The sequence below is a fragment of the Daucus carota genome, chromosome 1, assembly GCF_001625215.2.
Source record: "Daucus carota subsp. sativus chromosome 1, DH1 v3.0, whole genome shotgun sequence".
NCBI lineage: Eukaryota > Viridiplantae > Streptophyta > Magnoliopsida > Apiales > Apiaceae > Daucus > Daucus carota.
The window spans coordinates 1236304-1256855 of record NC_030381.2 but is presented as its reverse complement, the minus strand read 5'-3'; the positions used below and the strand labels follow the sequence as shown (position 1 = coordinate 1256855).

At 39.8% G+C, this 20552-nt stretch overlaps 3 protein-coding genes across 7 annotated transcripts; 1 reads left to right on the top strand and 2 right to left on the bottom strand.

Annotated features, from left to right (window-relative positions):
• Positions 1–5738: 5738 nt before the first annotated feature.
• On the bottom strand, positions 5739–7539 carry LOC108215829 (caffeic acid 3-O-methyltransferase-like). Its single transcript, XM_017388421.2, has 4 exons — positions 6845–7539; positions 6403–6713; positions 6262–6326; positions 5739–6135 (listed from the first exon to the last, which is right to left on the bottom strand). Exons 1-4 carry the CDS (start codon positions 7273–7275, stop codon positions 5827–5829), a joined length of 1116 nt encoding a protein of 371 aa, XP_017243910.1. The 5' UTR covers positions 7276–7539; the 3' UTR covers positions 5739–5826.
• Positions 7540–7767: 228 nt separating this feature from the next.
• On the bottom strand, positions 7768–12549 carry LOC108215819 (uncharacterized). The gene is made up of 9 exons (XM_017388409.2): positions 11965–12549; positions 11385–11698; positions 11150–11214; positions 10762–11067; positions 10383–10520; positions 9069–9547; positions 8573–8886; positions 8345–8409; positions 7768–8248 (listed from the first exon to the last, which is right to left on the bottom strand). Exons 1-9 carry the CDS (start codon positions 12378–12380, stop codon positions 7937–7939), a joined length of 2409 nt encoding a protein of 802 aa, XP_017243898.1. The 5' UTR covers positions 12381–12549; the 3' UTR covers positions 7768–7936.
• A 1062-nt stretch (positions 12550–13611) lies between these two features.
• LOC108205468 (BTB/POZ domain-containing protein At5g48800) lies at positions 13612–20117 on the top strand. 5 transcript variants are annotated; one of them, XM_017375440.2, is made up of 4 exons: positions 13612–14360; positions 17357–17423; positions 18179–19345; positions 19441–20117. In XM_017375440.2, the coding sequence occupies exons 2-4, from the start codon at positions 17358–17360 to the stop codon at positions 19978–19980; spliced, it is 1773 nt and encodes a 590-aa protein (XP_017230929.1). In that variant the 5' UTR covers positions 13612–14360; position 17357; the 3' UTR covers positions 19981–20117. The 5 variants fall into 5 exon arrangements, with proteins under 5 accessions (XP_017230929.1, XP_017230928.1, XP_017230926.1 ...); XM_017375439.2 differs by lacking the exon at positions 13612–14360 and adding an exon at positions 14763–17045; XM_017375437.2 differs by lacking the exon at positions 13612–14360 and adding an exon at positions 14764–17028.
• The last annotated feature ends 435 nt before the right edge of the window (positions 20118–20552 follow it).

Genomic DNA, 20552 nt, shown 5'->3' with positions numbered 1-20552 from the left:
TGGCCCGGTAGGTGCGGTCTCTTGTCCAGTAAGGAGGATTGAAGACAAGATAAGGGAAGGACGCGCCCTCCCCAGACATGGCCCGGGAGGTGCGGTCTCTTGTCCAGTAAACAGGGATGAAGATGGGAATTGGGAAGGACACGTCCTCCCTATCAGGGCGCGTCCTTTGACTCAGAAGAGGCATAGTTATGAAATACATGATGAAAGAAAGAGGATGAGTGAGTCTCCGTGACGACTCTTCCGAGGGATATGAAGACTAGTTACCAAGCTCATTTGGTAGTTATCAGGCTCATCTGATAGTTCCCGGGCTCATCCGGGCATGATCTACAATCCTCAATCCTGCTATCTGCCGAGTTAACCCTCGTGTGGGGGCTTGAGGTGATCATGGCTCTTGAAGGCCCTCCGGGGTAACACGAAGGCCGATCATATGTCTGGATCCTGTATTCTGGTGAGTTAGCCCTCATCGGGGGATTGAGACGATCGTGTAATTTGGCTCCTTGTCTACCTTGTTTGAAGATGAAGACCTCACCGAGAGGTGAGGACGTGTCCCTGCACCTCGAGGGGTTAGTCATGGCTCCCCCAGATAACTTCTCCATAAGAGTCGTGGTAGATGCTATCTCTCGTAGTGGAGATATCGTTGAATCCGTGATCTATTTGGATTAGGAGTCTGAGGTAGTCATACTCAAGACTAATTCTAACAGGAGTAGGATTCTCCAAGATGGGCCTTCGGCCTATCTCCGACCTTATTGCCAAGAGGCCTAGTCCTGATCAAACTAGGACTCCTGGTTCCATAGAACTACGTACGGCTTGATCCCCTATAAATATAGGGGTACGTAGGCACATTGGGGGATCATGAGTTGAGAGCACGTGAGACCAACTCAAAACCCTAATCTCAGCCACCCCCTAAAACAAACAACCACCACTCTCCGGCGACCAAAACCACCGTCACGGATCTTGATTCCGGCCGTGAACCTCATCTTTGTTGATTACCAAATTCCTCTATCAACAAATTGGCGCTAGAAGGAGGGGTATTCAAGATCTTCATCTTAGGAGGAAGAGATGTCACACGACGGAGATTCGCACGTAGAGGAGGAGCGTTTTCCGGCAGGGCGATGGCTAGAGCACAAAAGAGGAGGAGACCTTCATCTACTTTTTCAGAAAAAGGACGATATCTCCATCGGGAGTTTGAAGGAGGACGATCATCAACGAAATTCTAGGAGGTAACCTAATTTGCGATCAGGGTTTTCTGGACCGGGGAGTCAGCGAAGGATGTGATTTTCGGAGACCTGACACCTACGAAGAGGGTACGCCTCCCCTGGAGAGAGTACACCTCCCCCGGAGAGAGTACACCTCCCCCATACAGGGTACGCCTCCAGGTGATGTGGTGTCCGACGACCACCGTGAGGAATGCATCCCCTGACACCTACGAAGAGGGTACGCCTCCCCCGGACAGAGTACACCTCCCCCGGAGAGAGTACACCTCCCCTGGACAGGGTACACCACCCCCGGATAGAGTACACCTCCCCTGGACAGGGTACACCCCCCCCTGACAGGGTACGCCTCCAAGTGATGTGGTGCTCGACTACCACCGTGAGGAACGAATTCCCTAACACCTCCGAAGAAGGCGCACCTCCGGGTAAGATTCTCACAATGCTTTCGCATGTTATTGCTAACAAGTCTGTTGTGGTTTGAGTCTTTACGAGAAGGAGATCGCCTCTCTGGAAGCCTCAACGGTTTTCTGAAGGGGCGCGCCCTCCCCAGAGCAAGTAATTTGAGGTTCGCGAGAGGCGCATGTTGAAGGCCTGACCACATGTGATGATATGAACGGGAAAGTTACGAAGGGCGAGCTATTGAGATGGAACCTAGCTCGAAAAGTCGTAAGGATGCTCGCCTTCCCCTGACCGGGCGCGCCCTCAGGTAAATACTAAACTCCCCCAGTATTTGGTTCCCTAAGACTACTACATGTGTAAATTCACAGGTAATATGGTGTTACCTTTAAGAGGAGTACACCTCTTCTCCGTGAGGAGTAGTCGCACTTTCCTCCAACAAGGTGCGCCCTCCTAAAGGGGTACGCCATATCCAACCAGTATTCTATCAGAGAACGAATTGCGCGCCTCCCTCTGACAGGGCGCGCCCTTTGGTATGTCTGATGCATTAATTGCTTCATATGATATTTTGTGAAGACAAACATACTCAGGAAGGAGCTCACTAGTCTTGAAGAGGTCACGTCCCTCCCTGGGGCGCGCCCTCTCGGAAGTACTCATCACTTGAGGAAGCGCATGAGGGCGCGCCCCCAGGATAATAAGGTTGAGAAGGGAGATGCTTCAAAGACGCGCCTCCTCCTAGTTGGACGCACCCCGAGTTCCAAAGTCATGTTTCCAAGGTTGATAATTTGGGAGGACGCGTCTTCCCCTAACAGGGCGCGTCGTGAGGTAACACTGACCATCAGTATTAAGTCGTATACATGATAAAGTGCAGGTCAAGTCCAACATGCTAAAGGAGCTGTCCATCTTGATGAGGGCGCGCCCTCCGTTCTACAGGAACGTAGCATGATACCTGCAAGGTCTTTGATCAAGGTACACTTAAGGCCTTTCAAAGGTTACCAAATTATCCATGACCAGCTCTGGGTACTATGAATTTTAACCATCCATGATACGCTCTGGATGTCATCCACGATCTACTCTGGATGCTATGATTATTTACATATCCATGATACGCTCCGGATACTATATTTGCGCATCCATGATACGCTCTGGACATTATACTTGCGCATCCATGATACGCTCTGGATCTTACATATCCATGATATGCTCTGGATAACATTTTATACTATTCATTCCCCATTGAGCTATGAGCTCTGGGACCTGTGCGATGCACCGGAGTTATGTAAACCACGATAAGATTCGTGATGCCCCATATGGGAAGATGTATGGACTGGGGAGTGGTCCTCTTGATTTTCTTAAGCAAGTGATTCACGCGTGAAAAAGTGAAGCTGCGCCAAAGGCCGCGCCCTCTACTTAATCCTTGGAAAAGATCAAAAGAGCCCACATTACAATTTACAAGTAAGGCTGCGCCCTCTGCTTATACAGTCCCTGAAAGAAAAGAAATATTGCAAGGCAGCGCCATCAGCCGCGCCCTCTGCTTAGGCAATTCTTTAACAAAAAGAATTAAAAGGGGTCATGTTATAACAAGGCAGCGCCACTCTGAAAGTCGCGCCTTATATTTACTATTCCCAGATACCATGGACACACTAAGGCTAAAAAAAAAAAAAAAGAGCCACCAACCTTCGCATCGCGAAGGCGCGCCCTTCTTTTGTTGAAGTTCATTGGCGCGAATGTTATGGTTGAATGTGTCCTTTGGGAGGAATAATCGAAGCTGCGCCACTGTCAACGACAGATAGGCCGCGCCCCCTGTATTCTTTTATCTAAAGATTGCTTATTATTTATGAACACATCAAGAAGACGCGACAGACTCATGCTTAGCAACTTTGCTAAATGATCAAAGGCACCGACATTATGTACATGCAAGGCTTGTGCACAGCCTGCATCTTGGAATGTCGAGGAAATAGAAGTGGCTTACGTCGCGCCTCTATGCGTGGACGCGCTCTCGGAAGAGGATGTGTGGTATGGAGTAAAAATTCCCCTGATATCTCCAATATCAAGAAAATTTGGGGAGTACTTGTTATAGCCAAATTTGGCTAGGTCCATGTTGGGCCGAGTATGTACTTAGTTTAACTAAGTAAGACATGAATTGGGCTAAGAGTCCTATATAAAGGAAGGACGCGTCCTCCTGCTTATAAAGTGAGGACGCGACCGACCCTTGAAGAGACTAGTCTGAACGGAAAGGCGCAGCCCTCCGTGACGCGGCTGATCCGCCGATGTTGCGTATCTTAATGAAGAGGACGCGTCCTCCGCGTCGGAAGGAGGGATGTGTCCTCCAGGTCACACGTGTCCCATGAAGAGGAGGCGTCCTCCTGCTTATAAAGGGAGGACGCGACCGACCCTTGGTGTTGCTTGAAAAGGACGCGTCCTCCGAGTCACAAGGAGGGACGCCTTACTTGAGAGTGTTGATGGAGAGACGCGACCGACCTCCGTCCACCCACGTCCTGTAATATGTGGAGGAGGGCACGCCCTCTTCGGAGGTGACCGAGGGGCGCGTCCCTTGTAAGAAGTTGACAATGAGATGAAGACCAAGGGCGTGCCTTTAACGGGGTGTCCTCGCCTCCCCGGGGGCGCGACCTCATGTTAAAGAAGGACCTGTCTGATGTGTTGTAAGAAGGCTCTTCTTATGGGAGAGTGTACATTCGCTGAGACAACCCTTCCGAGGGAGACGAAGACCGTCCCTCCGGGGATAGGAAGACCTACTCCTCCGGGGGGATATGACGACCTCTCCGGGGGATACGACGACTCTTCCGAGGTGTTGTAGCCGTTTTTGTATATCATGTGGAGGGGAGGACGCGCCCTCCCCAGACATGGCCCGGGAGGTGCGGTCTCTTGTCCAGTAAGGAGGATTGAAGGCAAGATAAGGGAAGGACGCGCCCTCCCCAGACATGGCCCGGTAGGTGCGGTCTCTTGTCCAGTAAGGAGGATTGAAGACAAGATAAGGGAAGGACGCGCCCTCCCCAGACATGGCCCGGGAGGTGCGGTCTCTTGTCCAGTAAACAGGGATGAAGATGGGAATTGGGAAGGACACGTCCTCCCTATCAGGGCGCGTCCTTTGACTCAGAAGAGGCATAGTTATGAAATACATGATGAAAGAAAGAGGATGAGTGAGTCTCCGTGACGACTCTTCCGAGGGATATGAAGACTAGTTACCAAGCTCATTTGGTAGTTATCAGGCTCATCTGATAGTTCCCGGGCTCATCCGGGCATGATCTACAATCCTCAATCCTGCTATCTGCCGAGTTAACCCTCGTGTGGGGGCTTGAGGTGATCATGGCTCTTGAAGGCCCTCCGGGGTAACACGAAGGCCGATCATATGTCTGGATCCTGTATTCTGGTGAGTTAGCCCTCATCGGGGGATTGAGACGATCGTGTAATTTGGCTCCTTGTCTACCTTGTTTGAAGATGAAGACCTCACCGAGAGGTGAGGACGTGTCCCTGCACCTCGAGGGGTTAGTCATGGCTCCCCCAGATAACTTCTCCATAAGAGTCGTGGTAGATGCTATCTCTCGTAGTGGAGATATCGTTGAATCCGTGATCTATTTGGATTAGGAGTCTGAGGTAGTCATACTCAAGACTAATTCTAACAGGAGTAGGATTCTCCAAGATGGGCCTTCGGCCTATCTCCGACCTTATTGCCAAGAGGCCTAGTCCTGATCAAACTAGGACTCCTGGTTCCATAGAACTACGTACGGCTTGATCCCCTATAAATATAGGGGTACGTAGGCACATTGGGGGATCATGAGTTGAGAGCACGTGAGACCAACTCAAAACCCTAATCTCAGCCACCCCCTAAAACAAACAACCACCACTCTCCGGCGACCAAAACCACCGTCACGGATCTTGATTCCGGCCGTGAACCTCATCTTTGTTGATTACCAAATTCCTCTATCAACACTTTTTAACCTGGTTGTGTCACCTGGGCAAGCCTTTGATTTGATTTACAGGTCCATGGTAGGATCATCATTCTGATAAAGTTTATTTATTTTTACGAAGACATGCCAAACAACTGCTTCAAAGAGCTCATCAACCTCAAAAAACTCTGAAAAATATTCAATTACTAAACATGTGTAAGTACATCAACATCAAAAAAACTCTGAGAAATGTTCAATTACTAAACATGTATAAAGTATTAAGTACATTGTACAAGAATGATCCAAACGAACTAGACTTTCTTATAAAATTCCAGAACACTATATATAGTTGCACTGCATATGAGTTTTACTGAAGCAAATCCAGATTCTACTGCTAATGCCTCAAATTCTTTCAAACTCCTTTCTTTTCCTCCAGAACTTGAAGCCATCATTAACATATCAGCATCTAGGACATTATTTGATTCCGATAGAGAACCTGTGGCCGAGTTCTCATTCACCACTGATTCTACAGTTATCACCTTGCCAAATTCTGGTAGGGCGCCACAACAATTCTTTAAAAGCTTCAAGCAGTGATCGTCGCTCCAATCATGAAGTATCCACTACATGAAGATAACCCAATTATTTAAATTACTAAAACTGTTTTTGGTTTAAAACATGATTATAACATTTTGCATGTTCAGAAATGGATAATCAAGTTAATCTTTCTGCATAAAAAGTGTCCGAACCTTCATGAAGATAACCTCTCCTTTCGGGACTCTTATGAACATATCTCCTTCAACATGCTCCACGCCTAGAACAATTGAAATAAGTATTAATCAACCAAATACAACATTAAATACTCAATTAGCCTTCACATGTTTAATTACCAGTTAAGGGAGAGGCATCTTTAATGACATGAGGCAAATCGAAGTTGATTCCTCTAATATGGGGATACTTGGATATGATTTTGGCTAGTGTTGCTCCTGTTCCACCACCAACATCTACTATCTCAATGAGTTGTTCGAATCCAGTGTAAACTTCTAGAATCTTCTTCATGATTATGGTGGTGTGGTTGTACATTCCTTCGTTGAAAACTTCATTGAATCGGTGGTCATTTGCAGGGTATTCAAAGACATGCATGCCATGAGCCATGTTAAAGGGAATTCCTCCCTCCAGCACTGCAGCTTTCAAGTGATACCTGAACACATTGATAACAATAACTATTAATAGTACTGTTTTATTCGGACTCCACGCAAAGATGATTGACAGATCAAGCAAATTTTCAGATCATTTATGTAAACTTTTAAATTAAAAAGATATTAGACAAACCAAGAATCTACGATAGTCTTGTCATGAAGCAGAGCCAGTGAGGGAGCTAATGAAACCCCATCCTCATCGGAAATGTAATATTTACATATACTTGCTAGACCATACAAACTCTTATCTTTGCCATCTACTTGGGATACTATGGTTCGGGTCTTAAGAATGGACTTGGCAGCAAGAAACCGGAGAAGTCTGTCAAGCATTGCTGGAGCTGTTGGGTTTTGTGTAGGAAGATGAGCTACAATATCATCACTGGACAGCATTTTAGAATCATCGCCAAAAGGATAAGTACCATTTACAGAAGCAGCTTTAGACATGATCTCAAACAAATGAAGCTCAATGGCAGCTTTCATCACCATTCCAAGAATTGACCCACTATTCAGCTGTAGTGCCCTTGTAAAATCATCGGTTTCTTCATCATCTTTATTTGACATCATGGCTAACTTCCCTTTCTCAATTGAAAATACTTAAACTTATAGAAATTGGTGTTGTATCTTGCCAAAATTTAACATTTTGCTTGCTTTTCATGTCTGTTTGTTGGTATCAGAGGGATTCCTTTAACCTCTTTTTATGCTATCGATGATCTGTTATGTGCTTGTTTAGTATCTTTAGCTTCAATCTTAAAATCAGTAAATTAAGTTGAGGAGTAAAATTACTTTTTAAATCATCTAAAGTAATAAGTTACTCATTCTTAATTTACACATGTCAGTTTTAAGCCAAAATCATCTCGGCCAACTGCAGCAGGCTTCGCCTATGAAAATTTAGTGAGAATATGCAATGTGGCCAGCTAACTAACATCATTGTTTCTGTCTCTTTTATTTAACAAATTTATTCCTTGTGGCTAATGCAGGTCTATGTTCATACTTCCACTCCATGCATGCGTGTAGGTTTTCACTATTGATGATTCTAAGTCAGAAAACCAGTTTCAGTAACAGACCATACCACTTCAATGGATCTTTATTAATATATTATGAAAAAGTTTACAAGTAAAAATGCTAATCAAATACACCAAAGAGCTTATCAATCTGAAAACACACCAACAATCTTGGTATATATACTTTTAAGATTATTTTAATGTTAAAAGATTGATGATTTGAACTACTGAACTTTCTTGTAAAATTCCAGAACACTATAAACATACACGCTGCAAATGAGTTGGACACCTGCAAATCCAGATTTTTTTGCCAATTCCTCGAATTCTTTCAAGCTTCTCTCTTTTCCTCCAGCGTGTGATGCCAACATGATCATGTCAGAGTCACAGAAATTGTTCAATTTTGCCAAGGAATCCGTGTCTGAGTATTCGGGCACTAGTGATTCCACAATAATGACCTTACCCAATTCTGGAAGGGAGTTGCAGCAATTCTTTAAAATTTTTAAGCAGTGTTCGTCGCTCCAATCATGAAGTATCCACTGCATAACCCAAGCATCCAACTGTGAGGAAAAGTTCTTGTTCTGTACAGTATGATACAGAGAGAAGATATGTTTTCAAATAGCAAAAGTGTTCACCTTCATGAAGATGACCTCTCCTTCTGGGACACTTTCGAACATGTCGCCACTAACATGCTTCACACCTAGCATCACAAGTACATTTAAACGTGAACCAAATAGCCTGATAGTTTCATAGCAAATACAAATCTTGATAATTCATTGCAATTTCCTCTTGTTTCGGTATAATCAATCAAACAAGCACAATATTGATAAGATACTTGGCTAATTGTGCACATATGTAGTTACCAGCTAAAGGAGCGGCATCCTTGATGACATGAGGTAAATCCAAGTTAATTCCCCTAATCAGGGGATACTCAGAAATGATTTTTGCTAGCGTTGCCCCTGTTCCACCACCAACGTCTACGATTTCTGTAATCTCTTTGAATCCAGTGTAAACTTTAAGCATCTTCTTTGTGATGAGAGTGGTATGGTTATACATTGCTTGAATGAGAACATCTCTGATTCTGCTGTCTATTGCAGGGTATTCAAATGCATGCATGCCATTATGAGCCATGTTAAAGGGAATTCCTCCCTCAAGCACTGCATCTTTCAAGTGATACCTAAAAACATGGTAAAGGGTATTTCACTGAAGCCTTTTAAACAAACATATAAGTTGGTAGAGTCTTCTTGATCGAGGTTAAGCGTTAAAGGCATGGTGAAGCAGTTTATGCGGAGATTACAAGTAGATTAGCCAAACCAGTCTGATACTTTTAATTCGAAAGAAGAAAGAGATTAGACAAACCAGGAGTCAATGATAACTTTGTCATGAAGCATGATCAATATAGGAGCCAGTGAAACTCCATCCTCGTCAGAAATGTAATATTTGCATGCACTTGTTAGACCATAGACACTCTTCTCTTTGCTATCTTCTGTGGCTACTGTGCTCCAGTTAAGAACAGACTTGGCAGCCAGAAATCGGAGGATTCTGTCAAGCATTGCTGCAGCTGCAGGATTTTGAGTAGGAAGTTGAGCTGCAATATCATCACTTGACATTTTCTTAGCATCCTTTCCAAAAGGATATATACCATTAGCGGTAGAAGCCTTAGCTATGATCTCGAACAGATCAAGTTCAATAGCAGCTTTCATTACCATTCCAAGAATTGTGCCACTGTATAACTGCAGTCCCATTGTAAATTCATTGGCATCTTTTACCTCTTGAGACATACTTAGCTGACTGGCCTTTAACAAGTCTTCTGATATGAAATGTTTGTAATCTTTTTTCTAAGCCGTGATCGAATTATGAATGTAGTGACACCTAATTATATATTTAAAAGACACGATTACTCTCTTGTAATTATGGACAAAAATATGAAAATAATAAGAGTGATATGGTCGAGAAAGTGTTGTGCATTGCACTAACCATACATTCCTAGCAGCATTGTCCATATCAATTATTCTCCAAAATATGATTTATCGCTTGTGCTTTAGAATGATCTAGATACCAAGGACAAGGACGGCAACCAGAGATGTGCAACCCAAAACCAATGACTCAGAACTTGTCTCGATGTTATCGTGTTAAGAGAGTCTGGCATACATCTGTGAATTGTGATAGTTAAAAAGTTATTTATGATTCTAAGTTGATGTGAAAAGTATTGGTTAACACAGGGGAAGGAAGATCTATGTAGAAGAAATGAAGAATCTATGTAAATACAAGATGCAAGAGTTATCCAGAACAAAATGACAACTATTAATACTAATCTGGATTAGCGTTAGAATGAGAACTATTAATACTAATATGAAACCTCTCCTTAATCATTATACTCCTTCACTTTTTGTATAGTGGCCAATTGTCTAGCACTCAGAATATATAAATGGCTAGCTTGTAGGGATCATCAGTCAATATTTTTTCTAAAAGCATCTATACCTGGTAATTATTGCTTAGTTTTTTATCTGCACACTTTATGTCATGTAACAGAATTATCATAATCAGATTTGTAAATGAAAACAATTATATAATATATATTTAAAACCCTCTATGATGAGTAAAGATGCATTGATGTTATAGTATCCAAAGCATGTGTTAAACAGATCGCTTCAAGCTTCTCTAACTTGCTACCTGTGCAGGAATCTTAATGGTGACAATGTGGCATCCAACAAGAGCGACAGAATAACAGATAATTACCCCGAGACCAAATCTAAACGAGCTTTGATACCGTATTAAATAAACAGTCAATCTAAAATCATAAGCTATTAGCTGAGAAGACCCAAACAAGATCTAATATACAACAAAAGTATTGCTACTCAATAATAAATTTACTTAAATGTATCTTGCATTATTCAATGAGAAGTTACCACAATACAGATCAAAGATCATATGTTTGTGGAAATTTTTTGCCACAAAATTCGAAGAGCTTATTAAGCTAAAGAAACTTCAACAAAGTTCTTTAACATAAAACATAGAGTACTCTCTGTCACCAGAATGATGTGGTCATCTACCCTTTCTTATGAAATTCCAGAACATTATAAACAGAGACGCTGCAAATTAGCTCTACAGCAGCAAATCCAGATTCTTTTGCCAATGCCTCAAATTCTTTTATACTCCTCTCTTTTCCTCCGGGATTTATTGCCAACATTATCAAATCAGCACTCAACGTGTTTCTTAATTCTGATGAAGAACCTGCGTTGGTATACTCCGGCACGACTGATTCTACAATGACCACCTTCCCAGATTCTGGAAGGGCGTTATAGCAATTCTTTAAAAGCTTTAAGCAGTGTTCATCGCTCCAATCATGAAGTATCCACTGCATGATCGATGTGTTCCAAGATATTTAAGCAGTTTGATGTTCAAGACATGGTTATAACATTTTGTATATAAGGACTTGCCTTCATAAAAATAACCTCTCCTTTTGGGACACTTTCGAACATATCTCCTCCGACATGATCCACACCTAGAAACAATGAGGCAGGTACATAAATTTTCATTTCATCACATAATTAATTTAGTTTCAATATATTCTAATGTCAACAAAATAGCCTAATTCTTGTTCTTGTGTTCTCCTCCCGTTCCTTCATAATCTATGAAACATGACTTTTGCTATCCTGCAAGTATTTGAATTACCAGCTAAAGGAGGGGCATTTTTGATGACATGAGGCAAATCGAAGTTGATTCCCCTAATCCGAGGATACTTGGATATGATTTTGGCTAGTGTTGCCCCTGTTCCCCCACCGACATCTACTATCTCTGTGACCTCTTCGAATCCAGTGTAAACTTGAAGAAATTTCTTCATGATTATAGTGGTGTGGCCATACATGGCTTGATTGAAAACGTCATTGAATCTGCTATCTATTGCAGGGTATTCAAATGCATGCATGCCATCATGAGCCTTGTTGAAAGCAATTCCTCCCTCAAGAAGTGCATCTTTCAAGCGGAACCTGAAAGCATTAATACATTTTACTGACATTTTTTCAGCTTAAAGTCAGAAACAGTTTTAAACTCCGACTTAAAGCCAGAGCCAAAACAGGCTCTTAAGTCTTAATCACTTCAAGCACTAGCGTAATTTATTGAGTGACCAATTCTCCTCAAACTTAAGGTGTTAAGAGAAGGATTTAACGGGAGCATGTATATGTATTATATTCTAACAGTAATCACTACATGAAAAAGCAAAACTTTGAAAGACAGAGGGATGGAGTAGACAAACCAAGAATCGATAATAACTTTGTCATGAAGCATAAGCAACAAAGGAGCTAGTGAAACACCATCTTCATCAGGAATGTAATATTTACATAAACTCTCAAGACCATACAAACTCTTTTCTTTGCCATCTTCTCCAGCTACGATTGTCCGTTTAAAGAAGGAATTAGCAGCCAGAAAGCGGAGAATTCGGTCAAGCATGGCCTTAGCTGCAGGATTTTGCGTAGAAAGATGAGCTACAATATCTTCAGTAGACAACATTTTAGCATCCTCTCCAAAAGGAGAAGCTCCATCAACAGCAGCAGCTTTGGCCATGATCTCGAATAAATTAAACTCAGCAGCCGCTTTCAGAACCATCCCAAGAACCGTGCCACCGTTTACCTGCAGGACCCTTGTGAAATCATCTTTATTTTCTTTCGACATCTTTAGTTGAAATGCTTGTGTTGTTGAATCTGAAAGTGAAGTTTGATTTAGAACAAAAATGTTAGAATGTGATTAGTTATTAAAAGGAGACTTGCTAATGAAAGCAATATCTTTGATTTTTGTATAAGAGAGGGTGCATGGGATGCTCGTTTGGCAGGTAATCAATAATCCTTACCTACTGTGCCACTGTCTAAATATCAATTATTCTGCTTACAGTCCATGCCTTATAATATGCGGATGAAATCATTTTCTAGTGATTTTTAATCGCAACATTCTAGAATGAGCAAAGTAAAATGATAGTCTGAGATGACTAGGCATGCATTCACATAACAAAATATAGTGTTAATATATACCTTTGATGGGTTAAAAATCGTTGATAAATAAGTAGATTATTTGCTTGCTCAGAATGCATCAACTCACATCAAAGTTTCGCTCCTTCTCTCTTATTTGTAATTTGTATGGTCCCTGTAACGGGTGTAAGTTGTAACCCACTTGAATTAAAAAAAACAAAGAAACCGACTCACCAACTATGTAATGTAAGCGGTAGGTTGACAGGTAACAGAAATAAGACGAGATCAACCTGCTCTGTTTTGCATCAAATATTTCTTCCATCCCGGATTATAGTTATATGAGTTGGATACATGCAATTTAAGATGTAGTTCAAATATTTATTTTATTTTAATTTGTTTTTATAACTAAAAATTTCGGACTTGATTTATTACTCAGAAGAATTATTTTATAAATAATTAAATAAATATGTGATCAGTGTAAATTAAATAATTGTATGCCCAATATTAACCCAGCTCATCTATATAAAAATAACAAATTTCTGATTTGCACTATATATAGAAGAAACATGGTAATATGCCTAAACATAGAATGGTCATGGACTCATGTATATACCTAAACATTCATGGAATCTAGTCATCATTTTTTACTCGATACTTTTGGTGTAGTGGCGGGCTGGGGGGGCCTGCGGCTGCCGGACAACTTGCTTGCATTTGGCATCAATCAGTATTGTTTTTATAAAGTAAACCTAAAAATTATGTGTTGTCGTTTTTCTATTAGTTCAGTTTAGGTGGGCTGATGATATTACAATATCAATTAATGGTTGAAAGTGAAAATGATTCATAATTGTTGTAAAAAGTAACTTTCCGATGATTTAAGCTCTTACAGAATTTAACCGAATCGGTGAAGATGCAACAGATAATTGTGAGTTAGGCGCCTCTATGGAGTGTTGTCAATGAGTGGACAGTCACAACACTTGGGATACTAGATTTGTTTAAGAAATCCGGTCATAAAAGTTAGGTATTCATAGAAAACAATGGTCTGATTGATTTCATGTTTCAGACTTTGTAAAAAAAAAGGTGCAAACAAATGGCGTAGAGTAATATATATTGTGAGAGTTGTGATATCTATTCTGGGACAGGAAATTTGGTGGGTCTTGGAGTTGGGGGCCGGGGTTTGTTGATGAGCTTGTTGAGTGAAACTTACATTTCTCAACTCAGAAAAGAATTTCATTCTCTTCTGCTCTGCATTGCTTCACATCCATCTGTTTATCATTCCACGTACGCAAATTGGAGTGCATGCAAATCAAGTAGTATAGTTCAACGTTGCTATCGAAAGAGTCCCGTGTGAGGATAGCAATCGCTGTGGGCATTGTAGCATCATTGGTTGCCAACTTTGCCCACGCACAGTTATTTAATTTCCAGCCCTGCCTCGGGGAGAAAAATGGCTAAACCGGATGGGGGCATCAGGCGGAAACAAATAAGTTGATAATGTTGCAGTGCCTCTTGCAAGGGCGGACCGTAGCATGGGCTACGGTTGGTGTCAGCCCGGGCAGCACCTGTAATGTCTACTTCAAAATTTTCATTAATTTTTGGTTACAGCTTGACTTAGCCCGGGTGAATGAAATTCCAGGACCAATTCCTTTCATTCCTCTTTCTCTTTGTGCAGTTTTATATCTGTGCAATACTTCTTGTATGTTCCTCCTTCCTTGTACTTTCATTTCAAATACCAGTTTATTTTATAGTTTTGTAATAGTAATTGTTTCTTTAAATTAATAATTATTATATTATATATTAATCATTTCTCTCTCTCAAAACAATTTTGTAGATCTAAATGAAATTAGACAAGATTTATAATGTATATATTTTATGTAATGGTTAATTTTTTTTTAGTATTTATGTGTTTCTTATTTCTTTAGTTTTAATTTAAATCTGATTTTTTTAATAATGACCTTAACTTATTTTTGTCACGTCTGTTAAAATAAAATTAAATTTTTTGTTTTGTATTGTTAAACTAAAACATCAAATTTAAGAGATTATTAAATAAAATTAATATTAAAAAGTTGATATGTTTCTTTCATAATATTATTATAGTTTATATAGATAGTTTTGAAACTATTAATTTCTGAGTTTATATGTTAAGCATATATGATTATTTTTAGCCCCGGTGGATTTTATATCCTGGATCCGCCCCTGGCCTCTTGTCTTGAAGGATAATATTAGTAATATTTTGCAGGTTCTTATGTTGCAGAGTTCACTCTCTTTCTCATTTTATGTATTTATACAGTATATTTTAAAAAGAGTAGTGCTAGGATAATGATGTGGCAGGTGATGTGGTGGGTTTTAATTGGAGTGATCGGTGTAAATGCAGGGGGTCATCCAATTAGAATCCATCACATGTCATTATGTACATGTTTTTGTACATAATTATATGCCCCAAACATTTTTCTTTTAGAAAATAATTCTAGCACAGAGTAATCTAAGAAGTGATATATTATAGGGTAATCTTGGAGGAGAATCTAGCTTATGATTGACGGGCCTTTGATGTAGAATTCAAGAGGGTAAAATGTTAAACTTTGAACAGGCTGTCCCGCACAAATACCTCATTTTTACTCTATTTGCTTTTAAACTTGTCGTGAAAGTAATTCTCTTGTTCTGCGAGTTTTAGGAAAGAAAATAGAATGATGAAATATTTGGTAGTATTCAGAGCATTCATTACTCTTTCTTATTTTCCATATTTTCTCAAAAAATTAGGATGAAAGTAAAACGATGAAAATAAAAATGACCAAGTAATAATGGGCCTAGTGGCCCATGACTAAGCTGTAAGCTAAGCCCGTAAAATGCTCTTGTTGTCTCATGTCTGTATTGGATTCACAATATCATTGTTTGACAGATTAGACTCTCTCTCTTTCGTGCCAACGTTCTGAACTTCACAGTGTGTCTCTTCGACCCTGCTATTTTCTCTGTTTAGTTAATTATTGGTATATTATTATTGTAAAAATAGTATTAAGTGCACATAATTGCGTATATAAAATTTGTAACTAATGTGATAATTGATGCGAAGTGTTTTAGTTGGAGTTGCACCGATGTGGCAAGCGTAATGTGCATGACGTGGCCATTTGTAATGTGCATGCATGCGAAAATATAATTTGGGGCTGATATGGCGAGCGTCAAAGATATAGATTTCTTTTCTGTATCACGTACACCTAGCTGTTCATGCACTACATCTTTACACTTTGACCAGTCGAACCTTTTTATCATAGTTTGATTTGACACGCATGTGCAAGTTTTTTTGTTTTGTAGCCGTAGATCTTATTACGCCGTTGGGTTGGTAGATTTGAAATTTTTCTTCAATTATATATGCTCCTCCTATAATTCCAGTTTAGATGTCATTAACATAACACCATTTTACTAAACAATGACTAAACTTGATTTGGTATATCATCACAGTCTGTATTACACGCGTGTAGGATTTCAACAATATCCTGTAGTTGTTGGCTTGATTTTACCATTTACACGAACGCGTTTTACTACACGTAGAGTGACTCTAGCTAATAGCGTCCTTCCCGCCTTTTTATAGTTGTTGCTGTCATTTCGTCACCTTCTTTTTGCATGAAATTTTTGACTTTATTTGTAAAAACAAAGTTACAATCTCAGTCTTTTGTAGAGTATTCCCCTTTTACCTCCTTAGATTTAGCAATTTCATCATTTCAGCCCGGTGCAGACAACATTAATATACACTAGTCATATGCAGACAACAACTCTTGCTGGTGATAAAGTCCAGCAAATTTTTCAAACAGTTTGATAAACATGTGTTATGTGGGGCATGCATCATGTACGTGAAGAATATAATACTTTCAACACTCCAAGCGATGACCCACTTGACAAGCGGATCGGGGATGGGAGGTTAACTGAGCCGGAAATTTTAATCGATAAAATAATTTAATTTTTTTACTTTTTTTATATTTTAAAAAATATTAGAAATTCTGTGTGAAAGCCCCCTCTAATTTTGAAAAAAAAAATCAGTAAAATAATATCATTTTGAAATGTTCTGATCATTTAAATTTCTGGTTACGCGGATGCACGCCTCATAAAGCAGGGCCATTACATTGAGATAATTGGCATCTATTATTTGCATTCCACCTGTTAGACAAAAATGGGCAAAGTGTTTAGCCAACACCAATCTTCTTGACTGCCTCTCTGTTTTGTATCTTACTTGGCCTGCTAAGCTCCACGGGATTCTACTCTTCTTTATCTGTAAATATCTCATTCTTTGTTTCTGTTTCGTCCTTGTCCATGGACAAACAGCAGCAGCACTTGTCGTTTGCCAAGTGCTCGCGGCAGCAGATATGCAGTGAATGGTTTGTTTCTTCTAATTGTAATATTCCATCATATACTCATTTCACTATTGAAGTTTCGATTTTTTAATGCTGCAATTTCCCTGTAGCTTAACTTAGTTTCTGGATCATTTCAATGTGTTATGAAGAGAGGTTTAGTCCTCTAACTGCAAGTAGATGTCTGAGAAGTCTAGATTCAGCCCAGTAAACAACAAGCCTGCTTGATAGGATAGTAATGGTTTAAGTATTTCCAATGCTGTGCTGAAGATCTTTTCGTCATTTTAGCTTTCATACAATAAATTATGTCTTCTGTTTCTCCGCCTTTGGCTTACATATATATGATGTTCCGCAGGATGTTTCATGATGTTCCTAGTGATATAACAATTGAAGTGAACGGTGGAGCATTTCCTCTGCACAAGGTAACATGTATGAACGACAAGTATCTATGATTTAATCAACTGTTAGCTGCCTAATTATTCAAATGCCTATTTTTTTTTAATTTACTAAAATGCAACTCCTAGCTGCTGCCTGGAATATAATTTGCATACTGACACAGTCTGCAGAAAGAGAAAAATATATCATGTCGAGATCACATATTTCTATACAGTATTTAGTTCACACTTTCTAAAGATTCATAATTATATAATGTTGCAGACCTAGTGTTTGCAGTCGAATTTAGCAGCTTCGGCTTCTTACATCATATAAATAATGTGCCATAAGAGGATAGTATAAATAGTTTTGTAGATGAGTAAGCACCAAGACAGTGAAAAGCACAGCATCAATAAGTTGTGATCATATGCAGACTTCTATGTAAGTTTCACAAACTAAATCCAGCGCTATGATGTAGAGTATTAACTATTTCCTTGTGAATGATGGTATGAGTTGAGATTGGTTTGTAATCTTTCTGGTTTGATGTAGTCTGTTTATCCAATTATTCTTTACAGAATGGGAATACTGATACACCAGTACACCACCTTAAGCTAGATAACCAAATGGAAGAATCAAGGTTGATATACTTTTAAATTCGTGATGAAACGCCTTGTGTGATTGATATAACTATGCGGACATTTGTATTAGACAGAGTGTACCTTGAGTCTTGAGATACATAATTAACAGCCTGTTTCGTTATTTTTCCTTCCGTACAAAAATAACTTTTCACATATTGTTACCACAGTTCCCTCTAGTAGCACGTTGTGGGAGAATGCGGAAGTTGGTAGCAGAAAACAGGGGTTCAGATATTTGTAGGATAGAGCTTCTAAACCTACCTGGTGGAGCCGAGTCGTTTGAGCTGGCTGCAAAATTTTGCTATTGCATTAATTTTGAGATCACATCGGCTAATGTTGCTCAACTTCTTTGCGTCTCCGACTACCTTGAAATGACTGAGGAGTTCTCAAGTAACAATCTTGGGTCCCGTGCTGAAGAATATCTGGAGACTATTGTCTGCAAGAACCTTGAAATGTGTATTGCAGTACTGCAACAATGTGAAAACCTACTTCCTTTTGCTGATGAGCTTAAAATTGTTAGCAGATGCATTGACGCTATAGTATCCAAAGCGTGTGTTGAACAGATCGCTTCAAGCTTCTCTCGCTTGGAATATACTAGTTCTGGAAGACTTCAGATGAATCGGCAGGCCAAATGTGAAGGAGACTGGTGGATTGAAGATCTGTCTGATCTACGGATTGACTTGTATCAGAGAGTTATTACAGCAATGAAATGTCGTGGAGTTCGACCTGAAAGTATTGGTGAATCACTTATGAATTATGCTCAGAAAGAATTGACAAAGAAGTCTGCTGTTTGGAACTCATCGAACCAACCAAACCTGGTCACTGAAATTAGCGAACATGAAAGACTTGTGGTTGAGTCGATTGTTAGCCTTCTTCCAGTTGAAAAACTTGTCATTCCCATTACCTTTCTTTTTGGTCTATTGCGGAAATCTGTAATGCTCGATTGCACAGTTGCTTGTAGACTTGATCTTGAGAGGCGTATTGGCTCCCAGTTAGATATAGCCACCCTTGATGATCTTTTAATCCCCGCCTTTTGCCAAGCATCTGACACTTTATTTGATGTTGATACAGTTCATAGAATTTTGGTTAAGTTTTCTCAGCAAGATGAAAGTGATGATGACATGGAAGATGGCTCCCTCTTTGGATCTGACAGTCTTGGTTCACCTTCTCAAACTGCACTTGTCAAAGTTTCCAAGTTAGTGGATAACTACCTTGCAGAAATTGCACCTGATGCAAACCTTGAGGTTACCAAGTTGATAGCCATCGCAAAAACATTGCCATCAGATGCGCGCACCTCTCATGATGGACTATATAGAGCTATTGATGTCTACCTCAAAGTAAGTGTGAGTTATTTTTTAGTATGACTAGTCTCTTATCAAAAGCAGCTAAGAACTCTTTCCTGACTAGTATTACTAAAAAATGCTTACTGCAGGCTCATCCGGGGTTGTCTGATACAGATAAGCAGCAGCTCTGCAGATTGATTGATTTCCAAAAGCTTTCGCAAGAAGCTGCTTCACATGCTGCACAAAATGAACGACTTCCTCTACAATCAATGGTCCAAGTCCTTTACATTGAACAGTTGAGACTTCGTAATGCCTTGTCCCATTCTTATCCTGACGATGATGATCAGAAGCAGATCCACCACTCATTGCGTATCAACGGTGGGGCTCTCAGTGCTGCAATGTCTCCGCGAGACAACTATGCATCACTGAGGAGGGAAAACCGTGAACTGAAACTTGAACTGACTCGGCTTCGTATGAGACTTAATGATTTAGAGAAAGAACATGTTTGTATGAAGAAGAACATGGAGAAATCTCAGACCAATAATTTTATTAGCTCTTTTTCAAAGAAACTAGGCAGACTCAACTTTTTTGGGTCTAGCTCTTCACAAGGATCAAGTCCTCCTTCACAAAACTCCCAAAGAATGGATACCAAGGTAATTCAAAGGACAGTTGATCATAGCACAGTTTAACTGCTTATGTAATTAATTTTTTCGACTAGCTTCAGCTGTGTAATTTTTTTTGTTTTTTTAGCAAAAACATCTGCCGGGGAGCCTTTGTTATATGTTTTTAGTATTTCTTTTTCTTTGCAATATTACTTAGTTGCATATTTCTAATGTCTCAAGTATAAAATATGCAACAAAAATCAGAAAAAAAATGGTTAACCTCATATTTTGGTTGCATAAGTTGTACGTCGAGAGAAAAATAGTATATCGTATTAAAAATAATCTCACATATACAATATCTCGTGATAATCCAAATTATCATGATACTACTTTAATTCAAAATATTTTGTGCGTGAGACGGAGACAAACATATATCCGTCGATCGTCAAAATTAACTAATTAAACGATAAAACTCGTATAACATCATTTATATTTGACGCGAAAATAAACACGGCTGGATATATTCGAAAAAAGACAAAAAGAAAAAAAAAAAAAAAAAAGAAAGAGAACAGGGTTGGAGGAATAGTATCGCAATAATGTGTAAAAAAGGTTACTTGTTATGATATAAATATATGGATGACTTTTGGTTTATCCTAAGA

Bases quoted from the DNA above. Each gene is read 5' to 3' on its own strand.
- LOC108215819 (XM_017388409.2), bottom strand. From the start codon at position 12,380: ATGTCGAAAGAAAATAAAGATGATTTCACAAGGGTCCTGCAGGTAAAC. The intron at 8,410-8,572 runs GTAACTACATAT...TTGTGATGCTAG, and splicing joins GGATGCCGCTCCTTTAGCTG to GTGTGAAGCATGTTAGTGGC. The intron at 8,249-8,344 runs GTGAACACTTTT...TGGGTTATGCAG, and splicing joins GAGAGGTCATCTTCATGAAG to TGGATACTTCATGATTGGAG.
- LOC108205468 (XM_017375437.2), top strand. From the start codon at position 16,964: ATGGACAAACAGCAGCAGCACTTGTCGTTTGCCAAGTGCTCGCGGCAG. The intron at 17,029-17,356 runs GTTTGTTTCTTC...GATGTTCCGCAG, and splicing joins CAGCAGATATGCAGTGAATG to GATGTTTCATGATGTTCCTA. The intron at 17,424-18,178 runs GTAACATGTATG...TTGTTACCACAG, and splicing joins GAGCATTTCCTCTGCACAAG to TTCCCTCTAGTAGCACGTTG.
- LOC108215829 (XM_017388421.2), bottom strand. From the start codon at position 7,275: ATGATGTCAAATAAAGATGATGAAGAAACCGATGATTTTACAAGGGCA. The intron at 6,714-6,844 runs GTTTGTCTAATA...CAATGTGTTCAG, and splicing joins AAGACTATCGTAGATTCTTG to GTATCACTTGAAAGCTGCAG. The intron at 6,327-6,402 runs GTAATTAAACAT...CAATTGTTCTAG, and splicing joins AGATGCCTCTCCCTTAACTG to GCGTGGAGCATGTTGAAGGA.